This window comes from Convolutriloba macropyga, chromosome 11 (genome assembly GCF_964194025.1).
Source record: "Convolutriloba macropyga chromosome 11, txConMacr16.3, whole genome shotgun sequence".
Taxonomy (NCBI): Eukaryota; Metazoa; Xenacoelomorpha; order Acoela; family Convolutidae; genus Convolutriloba; species Convolutriloba macropyga.
The window spans coordinates 8,838,106-8,859,704 of NC_134478.1; the positions used below are offsets into that span (position 1 = coordinate 8,838,106).

General features: G+C 32.0%; 1 protein-coding gene across 3 annotated transcripts in view; it reads left to right on the forward strand.

The window, feature by feature from the left end:
- The window catches only part of LOC142349950 (epithelial sodium channel subunit beta-2-like), a 53,915-nt gene that overhangs the window by 25,923 nt on the left and 6,393 nt on the right, over positions 1-21,599 (forward strand). For 2 of the 3 annotated variants that reach the window (XM_075401810.1, XM_075401811.1), the window contains exon 2: positions 15,011-16,261. In XM_075401810.1, the coding sequence (XP_075257925.1) occupies positions 15,733-16,261 (529 nt within the window). In that variant the 5' untranslated portion in view covers positions 15,011-15,732. The remainder of the gene's footprint in view (positions 1-15,010; positions 16,262-21,599) is intronic. The other variant, XM_075401812.1, reaches the window with a different exon arrangement.

Consider the following 21,599-nt stretch of genomic DNA (forward strand, 5'->3'; position numbering starts at 1 on the left):
TTCCTCGTAATGTACAAGTTGTAGAGAAAAATTTCTAGAGAAAAAGTTGTTCCATTAGTGAAAACTAACACAAATATACTTTAAAAAACATCAGTTTTGCTCATATAACATATGTATGAGTCATCAAAGGTCAATTGTGCATCATTTTCTTCCTCGTAATGTACAAGTTGTAGAGAAAAATTTCTAGAGAAAAAGTTGTTCCATTAGTGAAAACTAACACAAATATACTTTAAAAAACATCAGTTTTGCTCATATAACATATGTATGAGTCATCAAAGGTCAATTGTACATCATTTTTTTCTCTTAATGCACAAGTTCTAGAGAAAAATTTCCGAAGAAAAAGTTGTTCCATTAGCGAAAACTAACACAAATAGACTTTAAAAAACATCAGTTTTGCTCATATAACATATGTATGAGTCATCAAAGGTCAATTGTACATCATTTTTTTCCTCCTAATGTACAAGTTCTAGAGAAAAATTTCTTAAGGAAAAGTTGTTCCAATAGTGGAAACTAACACAAAAAATACTTTAAAAAACATCAATTTTGCTAATATAACATTTAAAAGAGTCATCAAAGGTCAATTGTACATCATTTTTCCCTCTTAATGTACCAGTCCTAGAGAAAATTTTCTAAAGGAAAAGTTGTTCCATTAGTGAAAACTAACACAAATTTTTTAAAAAACATCAATTTCGCTCATATAACATATGTATGGGTCATCAAAGGTCAATTGTGCATCATTTTCTTCCTCGTAATGTACAAGTTGTAGAGAAAAATTTCTAGAGAAAAAGTTGTTCCATTAGTGAAAACTAACACAAAAATACTTTAAAAAACATCAGTTTTGCTCATATAACATATGTATGAGTCATCAAAGGTCAATTGTGCATCATTTTCTTCCTCGTAATGTACAAGTTGTAGAGAAAAATTTCTAGAGAAAAAGTTGTTCCATTAGTGAAAACTAACACAAATATACTTTAAAAAACATCAGTTTTGCTCATATAACATATGTATGAGTCATCAAAGGTCAATTGTACATCATTTTTTTCTCTTAATGCACAAGTTCTAGAGAAAAATTTCCGAAGAAAAAGTTGTTCCATTAGCGAAAACTAACACAAATAGACTTTAAAAAACATCAGTTTTGCTCATATAACATATGTATGAGTCATCAAAGGTCAATTGTACATCATTTTTTTCCTCCTAATGTACAAGTTCTAGAGAAAAATTTCTTAAGGAAAAGTTGTTCCAATAGTGGAAACTAACACAAAAAATACTTTAAAAAACATCAATTTTGCTAATATAACATTTAAAAGAGTCATCAAAGGTCAATTGTACATCATTTTTCCCTCTTAATGTACCAGTCCTAGAGAAAATTTTCTAAAGGAAAAGTTGTTCCATTAGTGAAAACTAACACAAATTTTTAAAAAAACATCAATTTCGCTCATATAACATATGTATGGGTCATCAAAGGTCAATTGTGCATCATTTTCTTCCTCGTAATGTACAAGTTGTAGAGAAAAATTTCTAGAGAAAAAGTTGTTCCATTAGTGAAAACTAACACAAAAATACTTTAAAAAACATCAGATTTGCTCAAATAACATATGTATGAGTCATCAAAGGTCAATTGTACATCATTTTTTTCTCTTAATGCACAAGTTCTAGAGAAAAATTTCCGAAGAAAAAGTTGTTCCATTAGCGAAAACTAACACAAATAGACTTTAAAAAACATCAGTTTTGCTCATTAAACATATGTATGAGTTATCAAAGGTCAATTGTACATCATTTTTTTCCTCCTAATGTACAAGTTCTAGAGAAAAATTTCATAAGGAAAAGTTGTTCCAATAGTGGAAACTAACACAAAAAATACTTTAAAAAACATCAATTTTGCTAATATAACATTTAAAAGAGTCATCAAAGGTCAATTGTACATCATTTTTCCCCTCTTAGTGTACAAGTCCTAGAGAAAAGTTTCCTAAGAAAAAGTTTTTCCATTAGCGAAAACTAACACAAATATATTTTAAAAACATCAATTTTGCTCATGTAACATATAAAAGAGTCATCAAAGCTCAATTGTTTTTCATTTTTTTCCTCTTAATGTACAAGTTCTTGAGAAAGATTTCTTAAAAAAATTTGTTCCATTAGTGAAAACTAACACAAAACTACTTTAAAAACATCAATTTTGCTCATATAACATATGAAAGGATCATCAAAGGTCAATTTAACATCATTTTTTTATCTTAATGTACAAGTTCTAGAGATACATTTCTCTAAGAAAAGTTGTTCCATTAGTGAAAACTAACACAAATATATTTTAAAAAACATTAATTTCGATCATATAACATATGTTTGAGTCATCAAAGCTCAATTGTACATCATTATTTTCCTGTTAATGTACAAGTTCTAGAGAATAATATCTTAAGGAAAAGTTGTTCCATTAGTGGAAACTAACACAAATATACTTTAAAAAACATCAATTTTGCTCATATAACATATAAAAGTGTCATCAAAGGTCAATTGTACATCATTTTTTTCCGCTTAATGTACAAGTCCTAGAGAAAAATTTCTTAGGGAAAAGTTGTTCCATAAGTGAAAACTAACACAAATATACTTTGAAAAACATCAATTTTGCTCATATAGCATATGTATGAGTTATCAAAATTCAATTGTACATCATTTTTCCCTCTTTAAGTACAAGTTCTAGAGAAAAATTTCTTAAGGAAAAGTGATCACAATAGTGGAAGCAAAATTACTTTAAAAGATATTATTTTTGCTCTTACTAATTGTATATGAGTAATCAAAAGTCAGCTGAACCTTTTTATTGCGTGTATAAGAAATACAAATCAGTTTAATTAATGGAATTTTACTTAGGTACAAAATTATGCAGTTTTCAAAATTAGGTTTAAAAATTAAGTCGCCAAAAAAATTCTCCAGTAGGTTTTTTTTTCATTTTCTCTCACTTCACATCTGTGAAAAAAATGGATTGACACCAAAACTTTCTTACTTGAGATATATAAAGCAAATATCGAAATAAACCTGTCATTTAATCAAAGTTCCTCACTCATAGCAAAGATTTCTCGCTTAAACTTATTTTGCAGGCTAAATATCATTCTACGTGATTAAAATAACGGTCTCAAAAAGCACTAAAAACTCCTTAATAGTCCTTTTTATTTATCGTTGGCGGTTTACACACAATAATTGCAACCGAAATTTCCGACTAAATTCCGTTAATACTTTAAAACATCACTAAAATTGTCCAAAAATATTTCGAAAAGTGTTAATGAGTCATCAGAGATTTAAAGTTCATAGTAAAAAGTTTTCTTGTAGGTAAAATTTTTTATAAATCAACTAAAGAGTTTAACAGAAAAAAAGTTTTCAAAGTTCAGTAAAACCGCTATGCGCATTTCTAGAGACTTCAACTTATATTTAAACAAACTAAATTTCTTCCTAGAGGCTGTGCAATTGTGAAGATTATAAGAAAACAAAAACGTAACAAAGAGTTCGTCTAAATAAAATCTAAAATCAAAGAAAATTTGAGATAAAAATTTGTGAACATTAGCAAAAATTTCTTATCATTAATTAACTACTCATGAATTTTTGTTGAGGTTGTTCTTCAAAACCGTCCTAAAACAGTTAATAAATGTTTCCAGCAGTCAGTAGATGCAAACTAGTTCTTATTAGATGTCATAAACTGTGACATCGATTCTCTAACTTTGATTTTGAATGAAATACTAAATTAAAAACGTTCAGACCATTTTGTTGAAGAAGCATTTAATTTAGAGTGCTGATTCGTTTGGCAGCACCGAAAAAGAAATTCAACATCAAGAATTTTGTCAAAATTACAGTATGAACTATGAACGTTATGTACTACATATGTATCTGTGGTATCATCATTTTTCAAACAGTTTTTGAACCGAAAAATTTTTTAGTTAGATTAAAGTTGCCTATTTCGCAATCAACGGTAAAATTCAGCATCCGTTGTACATTATACCTTTCTAGCTGCGGGGATCTGCAATGTCAAAGCTTTGTTAAACTGACAAAATAAACTGAACAGAAACAGAATGTTGATTGGTATGACAAAGATCAGCAAGGCAATATATGCTATGCGTTACCCAAAAAAACACAGTTTTTTCCCATGCTGTAAAAAGCGGCGATTAAAAATCACAAAACTACAATCCAGAAATCAAATAAGTAGACTTTATCCTTCAGGAAACTAAACAGTTCTTTTACAATCTACTGAAAATTTTTGATAAATTTACCAGAAGAAGCAAAACTGAAAAACGTTTGTTCTTGGAAAAAATTAGGATAACTATGTGGATTTCGACGCTTTTTTAATGTGTTCGGTTTTTGTCAATTTTGGCTAAAATTCGAAAAGAAGTGATCCTGTTTTCTACAAGGTACGATAATAAATTAGTGTGCTATGCAATTTGATATGTAAAACATGATTTGCTCTTCAGTCTTTTAACTTTTTGATTGACTGTTGAATTAATTGTGTTCTTCAACCACAAAAATGTTCTCAGTTGACTTGTGAGAAAATTCGTTTTGAACACCGAGGTCACAATCATCATTTTTGAAAATTCCGTCAATTTATCATATTGCATCTAAAAAATGCTTTTATCAAATTTTTTATTTAACTTCAAAAGTAATGAAATTTTTACTGCAAAACAAATTACCAACAATTTGATTCTGTCACACTTTATTGATAACATATTTGTCTGTAAGTAAAAGATTTGTCTGACAGTTTTTAAAGCAACCCAAAAAATATCAAGAAGAAAAAGTCAGTTCGAAACTTTAAGCAACTATATATCTAGTTTCTATTCAAATATAAAATTCAAAAACATTAAAATAAATTGCCAAAACTGCCATAAAAAAACATTAGTTCCTTATATTAATTTTAGCCTAGGTCCACTGGGTCAAAACAAAAAGAAAAATCAATTCAACAAACAAAAATTCAAACAGATTTTAGAGAGAAAAGTGTACTATAAAAACAATCCTTTAAAAATATTCATTTTGAAGCTTTCAACAACTACAGATCAGTCGTTCTTTTTCTTTCACAATGAATTAGTTTTGATTTGTAAAAACTTAACAACAAAAATCTTAAGGAAGTAAGTATAATCTTAGAATATACTTGAATCTAGTTGTTGTTAGTGGTTGCAATATAGTGAGTTTCCGAATTTTTTTAATCCTAAACAAAAACAAACCACCAAATTTCGGAGGACTACCATGTTTTTGTGGTTCAATCTGCGATTATCACATCAGTTTAAGCCCAGTATATTGAATGTAATTTTTTTTCGCCTTATAAAACTGCATTCCTATCCAATACTTGCCAGAATTTGGGATCACCTGCAAAAAACTATAGAAAAAGAAATTTTCAAACGGTAAAGTTTCCCCTTCATTGAAGAGTTTTACGCGTAACCAAACAAAAAAGAATTTAAAACATGTAAATATTTGATGGAAAAATTAGAAAACAAACAAAAACTATAAAAGCAATTCATTTAGTTAGAAAAATCTGTTTAAAGCATTCAACAACTGCAAACCAGTCGCTTGGATTGGAGTCAAGCAAAATGTGTTCCACACTAATTTTTTGCAGACACAAAATTTCAAACAAATTAGAAGGGTAAGTTTCTATTTTTTTCATTGAAACAACATTCTTCAACAGCAGTTTAAAAATAGAAAAATACAAAGCAAAACGTCTAAATTTATTCACTTTTTCTTTCCCAATGAATTAGTTTTGATTTGTAAAAACTTAACAACAACAATCTTAAGGAAGTAAGTTTAATCTTATAATATACTTGAATCTAGTTGTTGCTAGTGGTTGCAATATAGTGAGTTTCCGACTTTTTTTAATCCTAAACAAAAACAAACCACCAAATTTTGGAGGACAACCATGTTTTTGTGGCTCAATCTCCGATTATCACATCTGTTTAAGCCCATTATACTGAAAGTAATTTTTTTTCGCCTTATAAAACTGCATTCCTATCCAATACTTGCCAGAATTTGGGATCACCTGCAAAAAACTATAGAAAAAGAAATTTTCAAACGGTAAAGTTTCCCCTTCATTGAAGAGTTTTACGCGTAACCAAACAGAAAACAATTTAATACATGTAAATATTTGATAGAAAAATTAGAAAACAAACAAAAACTATAAAAGCAATTTATTTAGTTAGAAAAATCTGTTTAAAGCATTCAACAACTGCAAACCAGTCGCTTGGATTGGAGTCAAGCAAATTGTGTTCCAAACTAATTTTTTGCAGGCACAATAATTCAAACAAATTAGAAGCGTAAGTTTCTATTTTTTTCATTAAAACCACATTCTTCAACAGCATTTTAAAAATAGAAAAATACAAAGCAAAACGTCTAAATTTATTCGCTTTTCCTTAAATTACTGATTCTTCTCTAAAAAAAACAGGCTAATTTTTTTCGGAATTTTTTAAATCAAATGTACAATTGTTTCCATGATTAATTGTGTTAGAGTGAATTTCAATCAGGTCATTCATTGTGAGCTCACAAAATCTAAAAACCACTAAATCTTATACAAGATCAGAATCGATTAAAACACTGATTTCATAGATATTATCTCTTAGGAATTTTAAGTGAATAGTTTAAGTGACTAAATTCCTTACTCCTTGTATGGTTTAAGTTACTAAATATGATCCGTAGATGAGTCTTTTTAGAAAGTTTTTTCAAAGTTTTCATCAGTAATCAAATATTAATATACCTTTTTCCGTTTTAGATGAGGACTTTCAACTGTGACGAGTGCTCGAAGAAGTACAACAAGAAGCAGAAACTATTGCAACATATAGAGAAAGAGCAAAACACAAAATTGGAAAAAAACAGCCAGCTATGAATGTGGAATTTGTAGCAACAAATTCAAAGAGAGCAGAAGTGTAATTAGCCATTTAATAACAGTTCATGGATGTCAGAGGTACTCGAAGTGCAAGCAGTGTGCTCAAATTTATGGCAACAATTCATCTCGTAATGAGCATGAGGAGGACTCTCATGGTACTCACACAGAGGTTTCCGAGAAGATTGAATGCAGTTTGGAGCTTCAAGAGAAACAAGCTATTGGAAAGTTTTTTCAGTCGTTCAAGATACAAGCGGACAACCAAATTGATGTGTTCACCTTTGTTACGGAGCATCTCGAAGACCTTAAATTATTGGTGAGAAGCAAAATAGCAGAGCTTGGACCTTTGGAAATTCAGCTCTCTGTTTTTGTCTGCGGTTGGAATTGGACTCGTTGTTCAGAAAATTGATCACTTGGATATCAACATTAACAATTTTAAACCTATCAGAGGAAACATTGCTACGCCAGCTGCCCTAGTGGGAAACAACTTTCTCCTAAATATTCGAAACAATGATAACAAATGTTTTGCATACTCAGTGCTTGCAGCAATGTTTCCAGAAAAGGAGCATAAACAACGGCACAACAAATACAAGCCAAATTTGCACAAACTGAATTTTGACAATATCGAGTTCCCGATGTCCTTAATAGATGTTCCAAAATTTGAAAAGCAAAACAATATTGGAATTAATGTTTTTGGTATCGAGAAAAACAAAATTTTACCGCTTTACTTGACCAAAGTAAAAACAGAGAAAATTATTACTTTGTTGCTGCTGACCGATGGACTGATCAGCCACTACTGTTTGATCAAAAACTTTCACGCTTTCATGGCTCGGCAGTGTGGAAAAAGGAATCATAACCGGTACAAGTACTGCGAACGTTGTCTTCATGGATTTTGGAATTCAACGGCACTGGCGAAACATTTGGATTTCTGTGGGGAGCATAAAGCTGTTCATATTTCTATGCCAACGGAAGACTCAAAAATTGAATTTACAAACTGGCATAAAAACGTTTTCAGTTCCTTTAGTTTTTTACGCCGACACAGAGGCTGTCAACCTTAAGCCTGACATTTGTCGTCAAATTACTGACAATAGCTACACCTTGAATAAAGAAACTCAGATCCCTTGCGCAATAGGTTTCTGTGCTGTTGATAAAAAAGGTGGAAGTGATTATTATGGTTTTGAAGGTAAAAAATGCATAGAAGAAATTTTTCGGTGGCTCAGAAAGAACGCTAAATCTATTTCTGTGAGAAAACAGAAGCATAGACGTCTCATAATATCTGATGAAGAGCTCAAGCAAATGATTGATCAGGGTACAAGATGTGCAATTTGCAAGAAAACTTTGAACAACGAAAAAGCAATCCATCGTGATCACTTTACTGATGAAATCTACGGTGTGGCACAAAACAGCTGCAATTATAAGCTTCACACGCAGACCTTTACGCCTATTTTTTCCACAACCTATGTAAACATGACGCATATCATCTTCTGAAATACATTGAAATCCGCTCGGAAGAAAAATTGACGGTCATTCCCTGCAACAGTGAGACATGCATCCCATTCTCGTTCTTCGTTCCTGTTGGTAAAAGCAAAGATGACAAGCTACTATATGAAGATTTTCGTTTGCTTGACAGCTATCCTTTTTTATCCGGGAGTCTTGACACTCTGGTTACAACACTCGAAACAAGGGAATATTGTCAATTATCTAAACATTTCCCAAAACATGTCGACAATTTGCAAAAGAACGGAATTTTCCCCTATTCATTTCTCGATAGCTTTGAGAAACTCTCTGAAAAGTCGTTGCCTCATTATGGTGATCAGTGGATAAATTCATTGTCTGGTCAAATTGATGTTTCTGAGGAGGATGTTCAGCATGCTATCAAAGTTGAGAATAAGTTTGGCTGCAAAAACTTTGGAGACTATCTCATATTGTATCTCACAACTGATGTCCTTCTTCTGGCTGACGTGTTTGAAAAATGCCGGAGACTGTTGGATCAGATATATGGATTAGACCCCTGTCATTATTATAGTGCACCTAATATTTCATGGGATGCAATGCTGAAAACAACAAAAGTGAAACTGGACTTGCTCTCTGATATAGATATGCTGTTGTTTTGTGAGAGAGCCATCCGTGGAGGATTGAATGGAATTGGTGAAAAACGGTATAAGAAAGCCAACAACAAATACTTGCATGACTTTGATGAAGAAAAGCAAGTACGCATAGACTTTTTCTGGATGTCGTTATCTTATACGGTGGAACAATGATGAAAAAACTGCCAACCGTAGAATTTCAATGGTCAGACATCAGTTTGGACAAGAATGGTTGATCTGAATTATCCTAGCAACTTACATGATGGTCACAATGATTTCCCTCTAGCTGCTGAGAAGTTAAAATTCGCTTTCTCAGTATCAAGTAGAATTGGGAAACAAGACCAGTCATATCCCAAAGCTTCTGGAGACGCTTCATTCAAAGCAAAATTATGCATGTCATTATTCAGTTCTGAAATTTTATTGTCAACAGGGGCTCCAAGTAACCAGACTACATAAGACTCTGAAGTTCAACCAGAGTGACTTTATGAAGTGCTATATTGAACAGAACACAAAGTTGCGCCAGCAACCCGGTATAAGCACTTTCGAAAAGAACTTTTTCAAGTTGTTCAGTAATTCTTGCTTTGCAAAGACGATTGAGAATCTGCGATGTCGATACAAGATGGTATTTGTTGAAAATGAGGAGAAAGCAAATTTTTATTGCAACAAGTACAATTTTGAGAAGTTCACCATATTCCGGTAGAACCTTGTTGGGATCACTCTTAGCCACAAAGAGATCAGGTGGGTTAAACGAACTTATCTGGGTGCTGCGATTTTGGATCTGCCAAATTTACACCAGTACAGGTTTGTTTCATTATGAAGAAATGGGGCCTTTATTTGGCAAAAAAGCTCGAGCAATGTATCGTGACAATGATTCTCTCTTTTGTGCAATTGAGACGGGTTACATATATGAAGATCTTGTACAGCTGAAAAATGTACTTGATTTAAGTGATTACCCCAAGGATCGTCACTTGCATAGTAAATTGAACAAAAAAGTGCCACTTAAATTATCAGCTGAGCAATACATTGTGATGGAAGCAGTTTTCATGAAACCAAAAGCTTACTCTGTAAAAATTTTGTTGAAAGTCAAACAAAGTGCCAAGAGTGTGAGCAAACGTATGAAAAAGACACTTCATCATGATAAGTTCAAAGATGTGCTCAAATCAAAATCACCATTGAGAAAACTAGTAACATTTATAGCTAGTGACAAACACACACTCAACATAACAGAGTCTAACAAAATTGATTTGAGTGCATTTGACGATAAACGTTATTATCTGAGTGATGGCGTTCGCACATATACTTATAGACACTACAAAATTGGTCAAAAACAGAAAAAAAACATCAGGAAAGAACTCTAGAGTCCTATATTGAGAGGAATGAACGTGAAATCCTTGCAAAATTTAGCTGAACAACTGGATAGTGAGATTGAAGAAACATATTCTCCACCTGATCCTGGGTTCTGGAAAACTTCTCAAATTGAGTCCGATGATGAAGAAATAATGGATTTTGACGCAGCTCCCAAGGAAAAGCCGTTCTCAAGATGTCCGTATATTGATTTCGAAGCAGAGGAAGATCCGCCTGCAAAGAAAAAACGCTTGCCCAGTAAGCGCTTAAAAATTGATGATGCTGCCCAACTCCACCCCAGTTGGGAGTCTCAAGAAGTATTGAGGAGGAGATGCAACAACCTGTGACAGCTCCGCGCAGGCGCTTCTTGCGACAATAACAGCTCTAAAAGGGTATTACAATGACTTTTTCTAATCGTGCATTTCTATTTTAATATCCAGATGTCCAGACAACACAAATAGATGTTGAAGAAGATGCTGACGGAGAAGCAGTTTTAAACGGTACATTTATAAAACTTAAAACAATGACTTAAAACAGAATGTTGTGTCTTATATATTTATTAGATGTTTGTTAATAATAATTTAATGTTGTTTCTTTACCTTGCTTCATTAATTCAATATCCTTTTGTACTCCTCTCTTGCAAGTAATAAGAAATTCAAAAGTTTCAATCCGTCCTTAAAAAATTATGTTAGTTTCATATCCTCTGATTCACAAAATTACCGTCAAGAGACATGATAACCTTCAATCCACGGAGTTTGAGTAAATATCTCTTATAAACTTATAAACCTGCCACATTCAAAATGGATTTAAGGTAAGTCTTTTACATTTTCAGGCAACAATCCTAACATACAGGGAATAATTGCCAAGAACTTTCCATCCGCGCGCATGATCGAGCATGTTTGGGTAAAATGTGCCAAAAAGTGGCCTAGGGTGTATAGGTTTGCTACTACTCTCAAGTCCCTTGCTGCCTGAGTATCTTGGCTTGAAATTATTTATGAAATGCACTAAAACTGAACACATTTCTCATACAGTTTCACACCGAGCAGCATGTTGTGTAAACGCTTTCGAACTCATTTTTTCCAGAAAAACCCAGCATTTCTCAACGCATTTCAGCGCATTCCGTGTATTTTTTTCACAATTTGGGAGCATTCAGCGCAATTTTTGTAAAAGCGCACTGAAACAGCGGTGAAAACGCCGCGATCCAACTGTTATCTTGACATCAATTCGACATACATGATAGGATTAACTTGACATTTAAGGGCAGAGACGGCTTCAAATTTTGCAAAGAAACAAATCGAAAAAATCAGAAGCACAACTATGAATCAGAATTATAAATCAGAAAAAAATGAGAAAAAAATCAGAACCTCAGACGACAGTAACAGTGATTTAATATAAATTCGAGAACCGAAAAAAACTAAAAGAATCTATGAATCATGATATAGCATCATTATTTTTGTAGTCTCTTTTTTAAAAATCAGAGGTTCAAAATAAAAAAAAAACACTTATCTAGTTTTTCACGCTAAAATTAGGTCCAATTCGATTAAGTCCAATAATAGGTATCATTTAAATTTTAATAAATTATTCCAATTACCACAAAAACAGATATAACCTCTTTTTAGTGCAAAGTACGCATTAGTAATAGAAAAGAAACAGAAGAAACAAAAAAAAACATATTTTTTCATTTAAAGTTATTGATCAATATATCCTAATTTACAAGCAATTATTAAACAAGCAAAATAAAGTGATACTTTTTTAGTTTTTTAATTTCCTCGACACAAAAATTCTTATGGTCTAATTTATCTCTTTAGAGTTACAAATTTTGATCATTTCATGCCTCCTTAATCACAAATTGTACGGCTACCAACAAATTGTTCCAGCGACTAACAAAGTTAGCAAAAAAATCCGTTTATTTTATAAATTCTACAGAACTTTCAGTTTTTGGGGATTATGCATAATGCAAACGAATCCATTTAGAGTCTGTTCAGCAGCTAGAGCAGTGATTAGAAAAATAATCTCCTTTTATTAGATGTCTTTATCATTGACTTTTTAAGAAAAAATTTGCAGTTTTTCACTTTCTAGGAAAAAAGTTTGAGCATTAAAATTTCAACAGATTTTCACTTCTCTCCTATTTTCACATTTCAATTACTCTTAACTACTTTGTAAAAGTGTGGAATAGTTTTCTGTTTAGATCTATCGGATTTCAGACAAAGGAAAAGATAAAAACAGTCTCGAACAGCAAAAATGTTTGAATAAATAAAAGGGACAAGTGAGGTGCAAAAATGTAGAACATTTTTCAATACCTTTTTACTCAATTGAATAAACAAATTTACTTTCAATTCAAATACATATCAAAAGAAGACGTTCTTTATTTTTGCATACGTTTTCAAGCTCTTTGTAAGAATGATCTTCTTACATAAGTTCAGAAAAAACTCTTTTGACATTATTACCGGGACTTGCTTTTTATAAATTTTCAACTTCAAACGTTGTTTTTTTCTAATCAAAACCGTTCAACTAATCTGTCACTTTCACTTTCTACGTTTACAGGTCTCTTTTTATTATCTGTGACTACGATGATTACAGGTGACTGACTTTGAAGGCAGATTTATAGAAAAGACGAATAATGTCAAAAATGTGTTTTTGCCTCCACCAGCCTTCCCAATGCAGATTAAAACTATTGAGTTTTACTTGTTCAGGATTTGCTCTAGGGTTATTTAATATCTTTCGTTTCTCCCAGGTTCATATTTTTAATTCTGAAAATTTTTTGCAGGTTTGGGTAAGTATAAAAGTTTCTGGGCGATTTCTACTTTTGCTGTCACAAATCTATCGTGTTTCTGAAGTTATATACATCCAGTTTTACTAACTTTTATTTTCGTGATTTTTTCGGGAGAGGAATGAGGATACCAGACAAATCAATGCGGTTCTTTCACTTTCAGTACAAAAAAATTCTGTCATTAAAATTTATAACGTAATCTTTAATCGTTTGTCTATTCTGCAACTTTGAAAAGATAAAGAACTAATATAGACAGCAGGTGGGAAGTTTCCAGGTTATAATAATTATAATCTTAAACTGTTTTTTTCTGAGAACGAAAAAGAGTTGAGCATTTTTTTTGCTTCACTCAGTTCAATTGAAATTTGAAATGTGGGTGATATCTTGATAACGCTAAACAAATTTTCTTATTATATAAGTGTTAAAAGTTAATATTTAGGAGATTATTTTTGTTTTTTGTTAATTAATGGAAATATTAATAACTACAATTTCCCAATTACTATTTTTCCTCTAACGTCTTAACGTCTCTTCCAAGACAAAAAAAAATATATGTTTTTTAAACTCTTTTCAATACGATTTACCATTACTTCCAAGGATTGTAGATGTAAAATTAAATTCCGCTGCATTAATTGTTTTTTTTGCAGCTGTCTGAAACACAATTTTTAAAGATTGTGTAACACTCATAGAAACCGGAATTAATTTGGTTAAATCAGTCTGCTTTTTCGTGAAACAATTTCTGTAATTGGACTAATACCCTAATCGATACATAAAATCTGTTTTAATTACATTTCATTTTGAGATGAAGAAAAGTATATAACTTTATTTCGAAACTTTTTGGAGGTAAATCTTTTTTTGCCTCTGGTCTTTGAGAACAAGTATTTTGTCTCTAGTTGATTTCAATGTACATAGAAAAAATGAGATTTAAGCAACTTTCAGAGAGTATGGTCGATGATGGCACTTGAAAAAAAGACAGCCGGATTGGCACTAACTATCTTTTTAAAACACTTTTAGTCTTTTTTCCATTAGAAATCTTTCGATGATCTGCTCGTTATCACCATATTTTGCCGTTATCGAAACCAGTATCAATAAATACCAAGAGCTGCATTTTTAGAGGTGCAAATGAACTAGCTACATAAGGATGTGTGTGTGTGTGTGTGTATGTGTGTGTGTGTGTTTGTGTGTGTGTGTGTGTGTGTGTGTGTGTGTGTGTGTGCGTGCGTGCGTGCGTGCGTGCGTGCGTGCGTGCGTGGGGGGGGGACACTAAACACGTTTATTGTTTGGCTTATGACTGCCCTGTACATATTGCAAACACACATTACGCACAAAATGTTCTTTGTCTCTTTTTCGTTCTAGCTTCTCCACCTGTTGCGAGGTAGGAGCATTTTCACAACTATTGTTTGATTTATCTGACAGCTAATGAGTCTTAACAATTGATGAGCTGTTATAAAAGTTTGGAAAAAAACAAAAAGTTGTACAATAATTAAACTTTTGTCTCGAAAATTAGAGAAATTAAACAAATACTCGAAAGTCTTTGAAATTTCTGCGAGAAACCCTAAAGTCCGCGTAAATATGCTAAATTTGTTTCCACAGAATAAATTTCCAGCACCGTTAGATAAAAATTCTAACAAATAATTAATCTTCCGCCTCAAAAACATGTAATCATCAAAGTTTTGTACTTTCAGACAATTTTTTCAATAATAATTTAGTCTTTTATTTCCCCTTTTTTCCAACATCCAAGTTAATTGCTTTAAAATTATTTTTCTTAGAAGTTTGACGGTTTCCTTCAAGTAAAAATTATTTTTTTAATATCTGCTTTGTACATGCAAACCATTAGAATTTCTCAATTTTTTGCTCATCTTAACTTCGTCTAGGCATAGGGCCATTCTTGTCACAGATTTGATTTTTTGACACTGATTTTCAGCAATAATTTCTTATGGAAAAGTAGTCTTTTTGTTCATCACCTTTCACAAATTACAGGAAAGTGAAGGTTAGGAATATTATGCCCAGACTATCTTCAGTGTTTGTCAATATAAGAAGCATTACGCCATTATCAGTTTTGTTCACACATTTCTCTTCCTTTGTTCACACTCTGGTTACGTTATTAATATAATAACTATTATTACTAACACCAGCCCTGCTATTAAACCTAGTTATGAAATCTCCCGGGGTTAACTAACATGATTAAAAGTCTGGCTCGGGTCATAATTTGGAAATCGAATTTATCATTGCTAAAACTACTTGGTTTTTTTCTAATATTATTTCCAAACTCATTAATCTTTTATGTACAACTTATTTCACGCTCTCTGATTAACTCTCAACATAAAGTTGACTAAAAGAAGAAGGTAAAACGGAAAATTTATTCAACGCGCAAAAAGCCTTTTCCCCATTTTGAATATTTTCAATATTTTTCCACCGGAAAAGTGCCGGAATATTTTATCTCTATCACATTCAGTTTCTCACTACAAAGCCGTAATATTAAATTATCTGTTATTAATAAGAGCAACCAAAAAAATCAAGCGGCGAATTTAAAGAATTGCAATACGGGCCCTAGTTATAATTACAGATTTTGCTATCGTGAAAACTTTTATTCTTTCGCTAATTTAGTTTTATTGTGCGAGAATTTTGCACCCTTTACGTTTTCCCCCTTATTGTTACTGGCATTTTTTACAACTTAATAATTGTCATTACACTATAAAGTGATGTGGAATTCGGAAAAAAACGGGGGCGATTTTCCCCCCTCTTTCACTGAAATGTTCAGACGACCATCGACCAACGAAAACGAAAATCGCTTCGAGTACACATCAGAGATACACTTTACCCTTAACGAAACTTGTGACAAAATTCCCAAACATGAAATTGAGCCGATACGACGAAACGATAAAACAAAAACTGAAAAACTCAAAGGAATTACACAAGGGTTCGGCGTATCTACCATGCCTCATTTATTTTCATCGGGTTCTGTTTTTATTATGACATTTTGGGCGCTGGCTTACACTTTGTTTATTTCTATTTTAGTTTTTCAAGCATACAGTACTTTTAGTGATTATTTATCTTATCCGGTTAATGTGGCAGTATCTCTGGAAACGAATTCGGACGCTCTCGACTTTCCAGCGGTGACAGTGTGTAATAACAACATATTGCGAAGGAGTTCAGTCAAAAGAATTGCCTATTTAAACGATTTATCAATTCTGGATACTTATATAATGCAGAAAGTTGAAATTGACACCGGTAAGTAAACTAAAGATGTTTAATTTTGCAGAATTTGTAGAACTTATACCAGTGCTTTCGATGGGACAAGACTTGGGATGTTTTGTGCTAGCCCCCCACCCACCCCTCCCCCCAGCCCTATCTAGCCGTCATTTTTGCACCCCCAAAAATCCAAGTTATCGCCATTTGAAAAAGCGATAATTGCATTTCATTGCAACAAGAGGTAGATTAAAGGCACGCTTAGACTAGTCTCCTCAAAATTTTAAAATATTAAGACATTAATGCAGCTGATAACACCAAGAATGATATCCCAGTGAACCAAAACTTGCTACACCATGTTAAGAAACATACTAAATCTTGGTAATTTTTGCCAAGATCATGACATGGTACTTACCATGAAAACAACAAGATTTGTACGAATTTGAAAGATCTTTTCAAGAAACAAGATCTTGGCAAGATAACCAAGACAGGTTAACCATGACATGACAAGATGTACTATGTTGTAAAAGTTGAAAAGCACCTTTAAACAAGGTCTAGCACGAACTCATATGATTAAGCACGAATTTTAGAGATTTATCAAGAATCATCAGGAATTACCAAGAATTGCCGGAAAATCCAGATCCGTTAGTCTATTAACAAACAATTGAGCCTACTTTTTACCAGCATAAAAAAATTGGCATGTGCATAGTTCAAACCGTATACAGAACCGCCACAGGGCAGGTCTCCACTAAGGCCCCTAAAATATTTTAATAATCTGAAAAATTAACTGTAAAATGACTATTGAAAAATTTTCTCTTTTTTTTCTACTAAGAAAAAAGAAGTTGAGACTGGCTTGAAACAAAATGATTTCAGGCTAAAATAAACTCAGATTTATTTTGATTTGCAGTTCCGAAAGAAGTAACTTGGTCTCTATTTCTGGGTTATCCATAATATATTTTTAAATTTTAGGTTCTTAAACCTGAAAACTGCCACTGGTCTCTTTGTCCTCACTTTGCTCTTTGAGGACAGACGATTATGTTCAGTTTGTTTTATATGCATATCTGCATCAAAATCTCGAATTGGCGACAAATCTTATTTGCATAGGTTTGAGGTAGTGGAGATAGAGTATAAACCTACTGAAAATAACTTTTTTAAAATAATGTAATGAACACTTACTTTTATGCAGAAACATATTGAATTTGAAACTTAAAAAGTTTTTGACAGAAAACATCCTAACACTCGATATTTTCTTGTGTTACTGAATTTTTTCCAAAAGCAGGTCAGGAATTAGGTGTAGACTTCTTGAAGATTATAGCAGTTGTTTATTCAAATTTTTCTCATTTCTTTTTCTGCTACAGACAAAAAGAACTTGAGATTGACTCGAAACAAAATTATATAAAGACAAAACAAGAGAAAATTAATTTTTTTTGACACTCAATGATATCCTGCGCTCATTATTTTCGGCCTAAAAATTCAATTAAGAAAAAATTTATGGTTTTGAGACATAAAATTGCAACTGACGCGCCTTACTCTCACTTTGGTTTTTGAGTTCACAGTAGATTATTGTTTCCTTTTCTGGGGACGAGATCGATTGAGCAAAAATCAGAAATGACAAATTGTGTTATCAAGAATTGTAAAAATTTTGTCAAGAGCCGTCTACATTTTTTTTAGTTATCCTGGTAAGATCTTACTAGGATCTTATGAAGAATTGCCATAAAATGTTGGTACTTATATTTCTTGGCAAGATGTTCCAGGTTTTGCATAGGGTTTCAATATCATGCATGTCTTTCAAACATTAAACAAATCTTAGACACTTTTACTGTCAACACCACCCTGACCTTATCATTGTTTTTTCTTATTAATTTTTTCCTTTTTGAGAAATTTCGATGCTGCAATTCTTGGACTACCTTGTTCGTTAAAAATTTAAATCATTGTTTCACTTTCACAAATTTTTGAAAAACTAATTCAATCGATCCCACCAACTTTACCTTTTGAAAGTGAACAATATTTTTTCTATGCCGTTTTGTTCCCTTATTCTTATGCGGAGCCATTCCTCTTTATCTTAAATGGACGCAAGAATGTTTAAACGAAAATGAAAAGTTGAGGTAGCAATAACCATATCTCAGGGACCTTAAGAAATTTTAACAATATATCTGCTCAATTTATTAGGAAATTTTGGTCCTTTCCTGTTTATTTCTTAATAATACGTTGAAATTTTGGTACTAATACGTGTTTTGTGGTTTTATCTTAATTTAAAAATTTCTAAACGATTGATACGAGCGTGTTTGTGTTCATTTTCGAACAATGCTTCACTGATTTAGATCAAGAAGCAGACAAGAAAAAATTGAGTTCAGCTTTTTTTAGTCCTATGTTGCACCTGAAAGAAAGTTTTAGTGAGTTGCCGCCAAATTCATTTTGAAGAAACAAGATATTTATTGAGCTTCTAAGTCCCTATTGTGTTTCAGTGAATCATTGTTTGTGGGTTGCTAGACTGACTTTATTAGTTTTCCTCTATTTGAATATTTGTGGTTCTACCATTTGTGCAGATTACATCCCTTTCGGCCCGAATCATTAGATGCAGAGATTGGTTGACTTTATTTTTTCCTTTCTTACATATGTTGAATTTAGTAGTCCCATAAAAGCAAAAATAATCAGAAAAAACTATAGAAAACTGTTACCTTTTTTTCATTTCATTCAAAATATTTTGACATTTTTCCGCAACAGCAAGACTTCCTTTGAATAAATTGATCACACAACAATACATTTGATTAGTGACTGTATTTCTGCTAAGTAATTGTGCCATATATAATTTTGCTGTTTAGAATGCAATTTATGTTTAGGCGTCTTCATCAAATATAGAGAAATCACGAAAAAAGGGGAGTCAAGTTGTTACAGAAAAAACAGTAAAAAGCGAAAAAGGGGTGAACAAATCACAAGGAAATAGCAGCGCGACAGTACAAGCCAAAAATAGAAACCAAAAATAAGTAAAACTTAAAGATGATATGTTATTTTATCAAAGCACATCATGAAAAAGACATTAAAAGTTTTAACTTCTCCGTGACGGACTAAAACATTTGCAACTATGTATATTCAGAAGGCATATATATCTTTAGATGTCTTCGTCTAAAATAAAGAAAACAAGAACAGAAAGGGAAATTCAAGCTGCTTCAGAAAAGACAGTAAAAAGTTGAAAAATGTGTGAACAGATCATAAGGCAAAAGCACCGTCATAGCAGTAGCCAAAAACAGATAAAACTTAAAGCTGTCGTCCTTCTATTTTATCAAGGAAGGCGCATACCGAAAATGACATAAAAAGCTTAAGCTTCTCGTTGACGGACTAAAACATTTGCAACTATGCATTATTAGAATATATATATATATATATATATATATATATATATATGTATATATATATATATATATATATATATATATATATATATATATATATATATCTTTATTTAGGCGGCTTCATCAAATTGTCAGAGAGAAAACTAACGTTGTTGAAAATGGTTTGAACAGATCATCGAGATTATAATGAAATAGCAGCGCCACAGTACAAGTCAAATCATTTTGACTTCAAAATAAATACACAATGAGATCAATAACATCCTCACCATAGCTTTGCAGCTACAAAAAATTTCCTTTTGAAGAGCTAATCAAGTTACAAACTGTGGATTAATTATTATTTTTCTTCAAAATATGAACTTCTTCAAAATATCAACATCGGTTTTCTTCGAACAAAAAAGTGATGAGATGTGGTCGGAACATTAAACTATCACGCGCCCTGTTGAGCCTCGATGTTTGCATTTGAAGTTTATAAAGACTTCTTTGAGCATAAATTATCTAATATACAAGTTGAGTGCGTTACCTATAATTTTTTCAAAAAAGACAATTGTACTTTCATTTTTGCTTTTGCTTTTTTTCATGAGTTAATGTGATAAGACTCTATGCTATTTATTTCATATAAAAATTATGTTTTTCTTTCAAATAACCTCTCATCGCATTATTGGTATTATGGGCTTTGCCAGTTATGAAATGGTAGATTTAAAAAATGAGTAAATTTGATTAACAAGTAAGCAAAATCTGTTCTAGTGACTTAAATACAAGCAAGAGACCATTTCCAGTCCTATTTTTCTTACTAACTCTTCTTTTTTCGGCCTTGATCAAATATAAGTCATATATAAGGGAATACAGGATATTCCACGAATGTTTCATGTTAGTGATCTCCGGTATAGACAATCAAGGCAATTAAGAGCCATGTTGGTAAGTAACGTCTGTTGGTAAAACCAAAAAGCCAAAAAGCACAGTATGACAAAAAACTCAAAACCATGATACCAATTAAGTCAATGCCCGGTAATTTTCTTGTTCTATAATGTGATAACAATTTTGCGGTTGGTATATTAAAAGCATATTTGATGATGGTTAGCCAATAATCTTATCTCAAGTTTGATATATTAAGTCAGATCAAGTCACGCGGGCCTATGAGGCAGGGTCACATGAAAATTTCTTGCATATAAAACTTGCTAGTTCGCACTTCCTTGTAAACATACTATGATCATGTATGATAGCATGCAAATCATAGACTATATCTTAGTATGATCTTAATAAAAATTCAATTTTTTCATATATGATTTCATATGATTTTTAAGAATTCATAAAAAGATCTTTGTATTAAAACCAAGAACCATAAAGAATGATATTCGGTTAGACATCGAATACGCATATATGGTTTTTGTATCAGTTCTAAGAAATCTTATATGGTCTTAGTGTGGTTTAAACGAAATCATTTATGATTTTAGCATGTTTGCTGATAAATCATTAATGCTCTTAGAATGAAATTTAAGAAATATGATTATTATGTTGCAGCTTTTTCGTGATACTTCTTTACTATCATGAACCGCAAGAAAAACTGTCCGCACTCAAGACAAATTTTTCTTGACAACCCAAGAAGAAACGGAGGCTTTGAGTGCTAAAAACACAAAAAGGTTCCGGATAGGCCAGAACACATAGCTAAGAGCATAAAATGGGTCGAAAATTTTTTCCCGACAATTGAAATTTCTTGAGGAGCTTTTAGAAGTTTTCTATCTACTGCCACCTCTGATAACAACTTGAATGTAGCTTTCATACAATCAATTATAGATTATTTTGATTCGTTTGGTATATGGCTTCAAAACTGTAGATATATTTTGCTTTTCTCCTTTTTAAGCGGCATTTTTTTCTCATGATCTCGCGTGTCAAGATTCCTTAAAACCATATACGACTTAGTATGATTAATAAGATGTTTTTGTAAATGTTGGCGTCCTTTTGTCGTTTGTTCACTTTCATGCTGAAAGTATGGAAAGTATGGTAGGACTTGTTGGTTTGCTTTATTTTTAAGT